The sequence below is a fragment of the Geospiza fortis genome, unplaced genomic scaffold (assembly GCF_000277835.1).
Source record: "Geospiza fortis unplaced genomic scaffold, GeoFor_1.0 scaffold172, whole genome shotgun sequence".
In the NCBI taxonomy this organism is placed as follows: domain Eukaryota; kingdom Metazoa; phylum Chordata; class Aves; order Passeriformes; family Thraupidae; genus Geospiza; species Geospiza fortis.
The window spans coordinates 2,652,804-2,663,113 of NW_005054309.1; the positions used below are offsets into that span (position 1 = coordinate 2,652,804).

Consider the following 10,310-nt stretch of genomic DNA (forward strand, 5'->3'; position numbering starts at 1 on the left):
TAGGGGGCGGATGATCCCAGTCGCGGGTTGGGGCCTTCGACTGGAGCGGAGCTGAGGCGGCTCCTCTGGGGGGGAGCGGCGGCTCCCGGAGCTCTGGGTGGCTCCCGGGCAGCCCTCGGGTGTTCGAGGTCCTGCTCGCTGGGCCGGGTGGAGATGCCGGCCCGAGGCTCATGGCTGTGTGTCGTTTCCAGGCCTGCCGGGACCGAGTCTGCGGGAGGACACCATGACCGGGAGGTGAGTGCGTGCTGGCTCTCGGCTCGGTGCTGTTGGAACGTTCCTGAGAGCGTTTGTTGAAGCCGTGGGCCATGAGCTGTGTTCCTCTGCCCAGTGTCCTGCTGGGCCCTGTTGAACGCCCACGGCTGTGTCCCTGTTCTGAAATCTCTTGAGCTGGTGGTAGTTGCTGTTGCGGTGTGCTGCGCTCTCCCTGGCCTGTCAGTAAATATCAGTGTGGAATTGATGGGTTTGTTAATCTGCAGTGTACCGTGGAGCTTTGACGTAGACTGTTTTCTTGAGTAAAACGTGCAGCGTGTTTTTCCTATGGGTAAATTTTCTAATGTGCCACCGAAATTTCTTTAAGGATGTAGGGATTGAGTTGGCAGGGGAGTCAGAACTGGGTGGTCTTAAATGTCCTTTCCAGTCCAAACCATTCGATGGTTCTGTGCATCACAGCTTTATTATCTGTGGAGTTTATGTCCTGTTACACTGTGGCAGGTAGAACTGGGTATCTCAGTTGCATCCTGCTGGATCCCGTGGCAGATGCTGGCTGCCCTTGGGCCGGATGTGCTGTCTGCTCGGTGTGTCAGACAAGTCTTATAATGACTTTATGTGGGCAGTGCCTGAAGAATTGCTGGGGAGTTTGTGCAATGTCTGTGTCCAGACATTGGATGTCTGGCTGTTCACTCCTTTAAAGCTACAAATCAGGGGCAGCTCATGCCTTCTATAGCAGTTACTGCAACACAGGAGACTTCCTGTGGTGTGTAGAAAAAAAGCAATGTTCACTCCTCCATGTTAGTAGACATTTGAAAACAATAAATGTACTAATGCTGAAGCATTTGAAACTTGGTATGAAGCCAGTATTGTAGTGCCAGGAGTTTATGACAAGCAGAAAATGCAATGTTCTCATAAATCGTCCACATACTCAGCTTTCCTCTGTTCATTGAATGTAAGTATTTGCAGTGATTTGTAAAAGTTGGCTGTTTCCTGTGCTAATTTCTACTGGTGTGGAATTAATTTCTGCTGAAGCAGCCTGTGATTTGTTTTTATTTTTCTTACTTTGGAGTGAATCATAATTTGCAGATGTTTTCCATGTCTTTAGGCTGTGGTGCAAGGCCATTTTTGCTGGTTACAAACGTGGCCTCCGAAACCAGCGGGAGCACACGGCCCTTCTGAAAATTGAAGGTGTTTATGCCCGTCAGGAGACAGACTTCTACCTGGGCAAGAGGTGTGCCTATGTGTACAAAGCTAAAAAGTAAGTAATGTTTTATTCTTGGGCTGAATTAGCCAATTCCTGTATTGGCTTTGTAAGTGCTAGGAGATAATGATATTACATGATACATTAGAGTGGGATGAGAAACAAGTTTTGCCTAAACTTGACAAAAACTGAAGGTGGGTTGACGGAGTAAATTGAAGTGAGTGAATTTGTGTTAAATACTTTGAGCTGTTGAGTTACTTAAACAGTAAAGTGATTTTGTGAAGCCTGGATGAATTTGTATTCTGACTTTCATGTGCCCATGTCTGTTACTGCTGCCATTGGTAGACACGACACCTTGGGAACAGCTGCATGTTACTTCCACTTCCTTTTTTTTTCTTGAGTGCTGTCAGAATTTCCTTGAATAAAACTGATCAAACTGGTAACTTGACTACCATCATTTCCAGCATGGTCCGTGGCTCTTCATTTAAGACAATTTCTGCCATCTATCCCAAAGGCCTATTCTTCTCCCTTCAGTGTGTCTGGAGAAATAAGGTGTTGGCAATTTCATATTGTTGATGAATTATTGTCACTGCTGGTGACAGCAGAGCTGTGACTGTCCTGCTGAGCTGTTCTTTGCCTCCTTTTCCCCAGCAACACGGTCACCCCCGGAGGCAAACCCAACAGGACACGCGTGATCTGGGGGAAGGTGACACGCGCCCATGGGAACAGTGGCATGGTGCGCGCCAAGTTCCGCTCCAACCTTCCTGCCAAGGCCATTGGACACAGAATCCGGGTGGTAAGTGGATGTGGTTTAGCAGCAAGATATTTATTGGCAGTTTTGGGGGTGCCTTTTAATTCTACATAGTATGAGGGAACATTTGAATATTTTGTTGTATTTGCTGAGCTCATGTATTCAGCATGGCTCAGTGACTGTTTGTTTTGTAGCCTAGAGAGGCTTTTTCCCAGCTTCATATGCTGAAGGGGTTTGTCTCTGTCAGGGGTTTGTGTGCTTGCTCTGGTTGTCTGGAAAGACTCTCCAAGTTCCAGGACTCAGCTCCTTTCTAAAGCTGCCTTGATTTCTTTTCCACCAATCTGTTCTGTATATTTTTGCACCCTTCTACTCCTCCACCTTCTGATTTTTCTCCTGCATCCCAAATGTTTTAACTGAGGGCAGTGCTCTCCTGTCATGGCCGCTCCCACCTGTCCCCACTGTTGGCATTTTAGCCACAGGGCTTCAGTGGAACTGTCCTTTCAGGTCTCTCACCCAGAGTTGTGATGTAATATTTTCATAGTGATGTTGTCAAAAGGAGTACAAGAGGGGTGCAGTCCTTTCTTTCTGTCTTTCTCCTGTGCCTTAGAAAAAGCACAGTAGGAGCAGCACAGATAATTCCTGAAATCCAGAGCCATGGGAACTCTTGTTGGTGCACAGGAGGGCTGACTGCCACAGAGTCTGTGCCACCAGCAAAATGCTCTTGCAAGTCATTCTCACACTCTTCTGCATAAACTGGGGATTGCTTTGATAGCAGTTGAAGAGATTCATGGTCTAGATTGTAACTGCAAAACTCGTGTTTGAATACAAGATTTCTAACATGATTCTCTGGTTTTGTGTTTTACAGATGCTGTATCCATCTAGGATCTAAATTTTTATTCAAAATAAAATGGAGAATCTGTTTAACTTTTGTATATTTCTGGTTTTATTGCCTCCACCAATTTTGAGAGACCTCTTTCTCTGTTGTGTATCAGTTGACAGCACAGACAGAGACACTAAATCCTGGCAGGTGCAAAGCTTCTCACATCTCACAATAGTAGTTCTGGTGGAATCCCTGATTATGCGCCCATGTGTACCTGGGCAGCAGTGTGCCTGTAGTGTCTGCTTTGTGGAAATAATTTAAACATGTTTTCGTTGCACGGTTCTGTGGTGCCCAAGTGTTAATGCTGTTTTCTTGGCCACCCTTATCCCAGCGTGTCATGTAGGGCAGTGAGCATCTTCTCAGCACTTCCTTAGTTCTTTTAGTTTTGTTGAACAATAAGGTGGTGAAAAATGAATTTACAGTCGTGAAGTGCAAGGCTCAGTTTCTTATCTCTGAAAATCTTCCCAAAATACTGGGTAGTTTAAAGGGAGGTTTGAGGCAGTTACAGGTTGTCATGGTTGCTGCTGATGTCACAGTCCCAAAATGACCCTGTGAGAGCAGTTCCACATACACCAAGTAGTTCCATCATTTTCACTGCATCCTAGTCGGTCAGGCAGGTGAGTCTGTTGGCTGAACTGCACCTTGAGCCCACTCCAGTGCAGTCCCTCCTTCCCAGGGCATGAGAGCTTCCTTCTCTGTGCCTGGCCCTGCTGCCAGTGTGTGTCATGGAGCCCTCTGAGCTGTTGGCTTTGCAAGTCTGCAGTGGGCTGGTATTTCACAGCTAATCCTCTTCCTTCTGAAAGAGGTGGAGTAGTTGTGTGTGCAGAATACATCGTTGGGTTAATCAAACCTTTCGTGTGAATTGGAATTAAAAAACTTGACCCAACTACTCAGCTCTGGTACAGAAACTATTTTGCTGATTTAAAGACCTAAGCCTCCTGCCAGTGCTGTCCTTCACAGCAGGAGAGCCTTTGCCATGGAAAACTGCCTTTTTTCAGTCTGTGTAGAGAAATTGCAGCTTATGGGATACTGGGCCAGGTTAGGCAGGGCTTTTAGTCTTCCACAGCTACCAGTAGTAGGTTGGACACGTTGGATTCAAAGAAGGATGGATGGGATTTCCAGCTTTAAGCTCAGAGGAAGGAGGAGGAAATGTAATGAGCAAAGTGAACTGTAACAACAGGTTTGTAGGCCTGTGGTCACTATCATATAGTTGGGTTTTGCTAATGAGAAGGTAGTAAGTCCTAAGTTTGATACAAGATGCCCAAAAATACAAGTGACAGGGGAAAGAGAAGGCATGATTATGTTTCTATTGTACCAGACTGCCAAGGTACAAAGCCTTTTTCTGGGAGGTCCAGCCCCAAAGAGCATATGGCTGCAATTGGTGAATCTTAGTATCAAAACTGGTATTTTCACAATTATTTGGTCCCACCCAACCCAGCGTTGGCTGCTCAGAGCAGCAGGTACTGCCTGTTTTGAGCCTGTGCTGTACAGTTGCCTTTGCTACTTCCACTCCTTTCCCCAGCAGCACAGTAAACTGACGTGTGAGAGGAAGCTATGGCATCCAAGGAGTCAGCCTCCTTCGTGGACAGAACCACCTGGGATTTCCTCAACCTACTGGACATGCTGGGGAGCCGGAACGGACGGGTGGGTGTGATGGAGGTGGACCATGCTGAGTCAAGAGCTCCCTCATTGCTGGTGGATTTTACCCGGGACCTGTGTGGCACAGGGGACATCAAGCACAAACCACAGCAGGCAGAGAATGAGGGAAAGGAAGAGGAGGACCTGGTTCCCCCGCATCTGATTTTTATGCTATGGCAAGCCAGTGTGTTGAAAAGGCTCATGCAGTGGGATCACCTGGAGGAAGCTGTCCGGGATGTGAGGAGCCTCCTCCCCTGCCTGCCAAATGTGCTGGTGCTTGTGATGATCCGTCCTGACTCCCAGGAGCAGCTGGACCAGGCAGTGAGAGCGCTGAGGAGAATGCAGTGTGTGCTGGATGGGGCCTTGCAACTGACTGTAGAGACTGCAATTTACAGCCCAGGCCAGCCTGGAGGTGTCCTGGAGGCAAAGAGAGCTGCCTGTAGGGCACTGAGAGAAGCCTTGAACTGTCATGAAGGTAACTGGGTGACACAGGGGTGAGGGACACAAAAACAAGCTCAGGGCAGAGCTTGAGGGACAGTGTAGATGGAAGTGGTGCTTGTTGACTGGATTCAGATACAAGAGGGAAGACAAGCTGGACCTTGCAGGTAATATGAGCCAGAAATGAGAATGAGGGTTTACATGCTGGGGTGGGGATGGACCATGTGTCCAAGCTAAGTGTGTTCCCTCTTCCAAGTCAGATGGTGTTGGGTCTACCTTGCCCCAAAACACACATGGCAGTGGAAATGGCTGCTCACTGTAAGAGCTGCAGTTCTGACTCCCTGATGGAGCTTTCTGTGATGTTAACTGCTCCACAGCCTCACTGACACTGAGTTCTTCATTGGAGGGATCTGCCAACCTTTTTTGGATTGCCACAGACCTTAGCTTTGAAAGGATGGTGTCAGGTGTTCTATCATTTGTGTTTCTTCCCCTAGAAGTCGACTCCCAGGAGCCATTTGTTATTTCACTCCCGGAGCTCAGATACTGCCGAGTTCTGCCTGAACGTAGGCAAGAGAAGATATCAAAGACAGATGGAGAATGAATTCCCTTGGGCAGCCAAATCTGTCAGGTTGGTTTTAGCACTGTCCTCCTGGATGTCCCTTTGCAGAAGGCTTCCTTCCTTCTGACTTGCTTGTCTGCCCAGACCTTCTGCATGGATGAGATTCAGTGTGTGGCTGCTGCCAGAAGGGGACAGTGCACCCTCAGCATCACACTGTCCTTGCCACAAAGCTCAGAGTTCTTTGCTGCATTGTCTGAACAATCTGCCCAGGGAAACTTTTATCAAAAATCACTGGGCTTCTGCTTCGCATTAAATGCCTTGATTATCAAAATGTCCCTAAGAAACCTGTCCCTAAGAAAGCTGTCAGCAGAGAGGGAATCGGAGCAGGCCAGAAGCCTCCAGATTTGAAACTGTCCCAAAACAGAAATAGTGAGAGAAACTCAAGACTAAGGCCTCAGACCATGTTTTCCCAGCAGAACCTGGATGGAGGAGTCTTTGGTACATCGTTCTCGTCAGGAACAAAGCTCCTGAAACCCTCCCAGGTTCTTTGTAGCAGGGGGTTGACCTTACATACAAGCATGTACACATCCAGCAGATTGAGTTTCTGGGATGGGTTATTTTGGATGGGAGGAACTGTGGGAGCAGTAGAATATTTTTAAGTCCAATTACCCACATAATAGCTGAATTAATTCCCCATCCTCTCTGGGCATGGCAAAGCAATATAGGTAGCTGCACTTTTTTGCATTGGGAGTTTATATATATTTTTCTCTCGTGTTTTTTGTAGATCTTTTGTCATCCTAAGATCTTCATTATCATCAAAAAAAGGATTAAACGCCTGATATTTATCTCATTTCTCTGTGTCTATGTGTATCTATAAGCTTTAAAGGTTTTATCTAAGACTGCAAAACTTGCTGAAGCTGCAGGTTTGTGCAGTATGGGACAGAAGGGGTGGGATTTGAGGGCAGTACAGATCCTGTAAACCAGTGTTTGTCAGAGAAAGGATTCTCCAGGTTATTTTTCAAATTCAGATTCTTTCCAGATCCTTAAGGATGTGGCTTTATGAAGCAAAACAACCTTGCTCTAAGTGTTTGGGTGGTGCTGGTGCTTGGCAGACTTTTGGAATGAGGTAACCCAGTCGTTCTGTTGTGGAGGAGACTTTCCACGAGCATTTCCACTAGATGAATTCTGCCTTTCATTACTGAGGACACCAGTTTTTGGTCAAGCTAATGAAGAAATAGTTCCCTTGAGTCAAAGGAAGACATGTACATGTTCAGGCTGTTTGTGAGTGAAGAAAGTTTGGCTTTAAAAGATCAGCATATTAGGACATCCTCAAAGCAAGAAGCCACAATGAGGTCCTGTGTCTGTTATTTCCTGTAGCATCTGAAACACACAGATAACCATCCAAATCCAGGCATAGTCCATGCAGCTCTCAAGTTTTTCCTCTGGCAGCATGTTTGTACTTTGTCCAGGCACTTCTGTGCAACGCGATGTTGGGCACTGTCAAGATGAAACAGGGAAGAAACTCTGAGATGTGGCTGAAATCCTGACCAGAGCTTACAGGAATGTGTGGCTGGGACAATGAGGAGCGTGGTCACCCACAAAGCTGAGGAGGAGAGGAGGCAGAAGGCCATCCATGGGTGCTCTCAAGCTGCGCCCTTGCTGCATTCTCCACCTAATCCTGGGTGGATACAGAAAAATCTCAGAGTGAAGAAGAGAAGGGCATTCTTAGAGAAGGGCCCCTTTGTGGCCTCTTTCAGGGCTGGCAAACCAGGCAGATCCACATTGACCTGCTCTGCTCATTCCAGTAACTCAAGGGAAGCTATGGATCTGCCCTTTGCCTTATAAAAGGGAGCAGTTCTGAGAACCTGGGAGCTTGGCCATGCCAAGAAGGGGCTTTGTGAGAGGGAAGTAGGAGAATGCACAAGGCAGGGTTAGGGAGGCAGGAGGGGCTGTGTCTGTGTGCAGTGGTCCCAGCTATTGCTCCCCAGCTTGGTGAGGTCTGAGGTGATTTTTAAGAGGAGCTGCAAAAGGTAAGTGCAGAAAAGCTGGATTGTTGGTGTCAAAGGTATGTGTGTACTGGGAAAGAATGAAGACTGATAGCTGTGAATAGCTACTCTTGTGTCCTGTTTTCAAACCAAAGGTAAGGATCCAGCTGAGGACAGCCAGAAAAAAGGCCAGAAGAGGCAGCTTGGTCTTTTGGTCTGATTTCATACTCATTGCCACTTCTTTAACATCTTCCAATGGAGGATTCAGGAGTGGAATAGGCTGATAGGCTGGCTCCATCCTTCCCTGCCCTCCATCCCTGAGGGGCGTCCCTCTATTGTGTGACCAGGACTGACCAACACTTTGGGCTCTCTGCGCATGGCCCTGTGCCAGGTTTCCATCCTCCTCTTCAGCCATACCTTCCTATGCCACTCTGCCATCCAGAAGGGGACAGTGACTCAAGGAAACATGAGGAAACTTAGGACAGCTGCAGAGATGGGCAGCTTTTAGAGGGAACAGAATTTTGGAGAAAAGAGACAAGAAAAAGGTTCGAGATCAGGAAAGCCAGGCTGTGTCCCAGATGTGGAGTGCCAAGGACTTCCCAACTTTATTTGCTTATGGTGTATAACCTCCCCTGAGTGGAGCCCAGAGGGCTGTGATGACTTGGATAGATCAGGCCAGGGCTGAGCTGGTACAGGCTGCCTTGGGACCAAAAGTGGGGCTGCCTCAGCTGGCCCTGGAGGTGGTTGGATCTGGGGCGAGGGACCTGGGTCAGAACAGTGTGACCATCCAGTTTGGATTCAGTTGTGACTGAACTCGTCACAGAAGGGGTTCATGTCTGGTTTGATACAAAGTTCAAGCTCCAATGGGTGAAAAGTGGGAAGGTGTTTGGGTTCAGGGGCCAGAAAGATTGAGAGGATGTTGGAGAAGGTCAGTGGAGGAGATAGGAAGAGCCATGGAGCAGTGAACAGGAGGCAGGCTAGAAGGGAATCAGTGGGACTGGGATGTTGGGGGCAGGAGTGGGGTTTGGGGTATTTTCTTCTCTCACAATTACCTCCTCTCCTACTTCTTTGGGCGGCCCAAGGAGGTCTCCATGGATTAAGAGCTCAGTGAGTGCTGGTGCCTTGCAGCAATGCCCTGGAAACAACTGGTAGTGCTACACAAGTAAAGCATGTGCTTTCCAGCATCTAGTAAGGATGTGTTTTTCAAAGTAATAATTGAAGCAAGTTTGGAGAACAAATCAGTGGAAGAGCAAATGTACAAAGGTCTGCTGAGGCTTAGCTTAGGAGCTGGAACTGCAGCCAGTTCCAGCTCCTACCTGGCTCAGAGGCTTTTCCAAGTGTCCCTGTGAGCACCAAAGCTACTGAAAGCATGAATTTATGGAGCTGGGCTGGGTCATCAGACATCAGACTCAGAACAGCTCCTACAGATTCCTTCTTGCTCATTCAGTCTCTTTGCTCTTCTATCATCAAAACTGGCACAAGAATCCTTTATCCCTGTCCTCTTTTTACTCTCTTCAGAAGAAAGGTTAATCTTGGTAAATGCAGGCTATAATGCAATAGACCTTTTTTTGTTGTTTAGGCTTCAAGGCATTACTAATGCACTTCACTCCTTTTCTGAAGTCAAAAATGAATAGATGTTTTGTCTTCTCTGGGCAGCTAAAGCATATGTAAGAGATGTGATGACCCTCACTTAGGGCTGTCTATAGTGATTCTCTGCTACTGTGACTGTCAGATGGATGTTTGATGGAGTGTCAGGTTTTCTAAATACGTCTGAGTTCTTGCTCAGATTCCTGACAGAGCTCTGAAGACGTTTTATGGAAGACTACAAATGCTGCTGAGCTCATGACTGCCTCGGAACTGTTTGAGTTGTACCTCTTTAAGTAACACAAAGGGAGTTGTATGTGTTAGATCTTACCCCTGTTAATGAGTAAAGAAATGTAAACAAAGTTGTTTGGGCATTGTGGGTGACATTCACCTTTCCAATCAGCCTGTGCTGACAGTGTTACATGTGTACCCAACAGAAACTAAAGAATTGCAGTGGCCATGAAGAACAGCTCTATGTGGTCCCAAATACTAGTTTTTAGTGGCTGTGCTGGCAGTTTGAACATCGAGGCCACTGCAGAGAATAGCCAGTGGTGTACCTGAGTTAGGAAGAAAACTCCAATTTTTTATGTACCTTCTCTGCAAGAATTATCTTCATAAATCTGGGGAACTGCCAGCTAGAAAGCCAGCTTCCCAATGCCTGAGGCATCTTGGCATCTCTAGGCAAATCAGTGGCATAGTGCTGCTCTGGGGTATGAGATGCTACACCATAGGGGACACCTTGGGGATGATGATCATGATTGCATGATCATCTGCTCCTCTATCATTGACTACGGGCTCTCTGCAATTTGCAAGCAGTTACAGCTGCAGTTTTCAGTGTGTCCCACTTTGCAGCCACCACGACCTCTCCTCATCCCCTCTCACATTTCAAGCCCCTCCACAGCACAGTTTTTTGCCTGAATTTTATCAACTCCTCATTGGCAAGAAGACCAGCCTGTGGCAGGGCTCTGAGTCTGGTCGTGTGGCAGATCCAGGGGCTCTTTACTAGCCTCTCTGCTGTGCCCACCCGGCAGCAGGCAGGGGCTGTTCCCCCCGCGTGCGGGGGC

At 47.5% G+C, this 10,310-nt stretch overlaps 2 protein-coding genes across 2 annotated transcripts; both read left to right on the forward strand.

The window, feature by feature from the left end:
* Positions 1-24: 24 nt before the first annotated feature.
* On the forward strand, positions 25-3,086 carry RPL35A (ribosomal protein L35a). Its single transcript, XM_005418969.2, has 4 exons — positions 25-234; positions 1,316-1,468; positions 2,063-2,207; positions 3,028-3,086. The coding sequence occupies exons 1-4, from the start codon at positions 224-226 to the stop codon at positions 3,049-3,051; spliced, it is 333 nt and encodes a 110-aa protein (XP_005419026.1). The 5' UTR covers positions 25-223; the 3' UTR covers positions 3,052-3,086.
* Positions 3,087-4,199: 1,113 nt separating this feature from the next.
* On the forward strand, positions 4,200-6,705 carry LOC106632254. Its single transcript, XM_014312344.2, has 2 exons — positions 4,200-5,155; positions 5,613-6,705. The coding sequence occupies exons 1-2, from the start codon at positions 4,597-4,599 to the stop codon at positions 5,717-5,719; spliced, it is 666 nt and encodes a 221-aa protein (XP_014167819.1). The 5' UTR covers positions 4,200-4,596; the 3' UTR covers positions 5,720-6,705.
* Positions 6,706-10,310: the final 3,605 nt, after the last annotated feature.

Excerpts from the sequence above, each read along its gene's own strand:
- RPL35A (XM_005418969.2), top strand. Across the intron at positions 1,469-2,062 it reads TATGTGTACAAAGCTAAAAA|CAACACGGTCACCCCCGGAG; the intron begins GTAAGTAATGTT and ends CCTTTTCCCCAG. Across the intron at positions 2,208-3,027 it reads TTGGACACAGAATCCGGGTG|ATGCTGTATCCATCTAGGAT; the intron begins GTAAGTGGATGT and ends TGTGTTTTACAG.
- LOC106632254 (XM_014312344.2), top strand. The coding sequence starts at position 4,597 with ATGGCATCCAAGGAGTCAGCCTCCTTCGTGGACAGAACCACCTGGGAT. Across the intron at positions 5,156-5,612 it reads AGCCTTGAACTGTCATGAAG|AAGTCGACTCCCAGGAGCCA; the intron begins GTAACTGGGTGA and ends TTCTTCCCCTAG.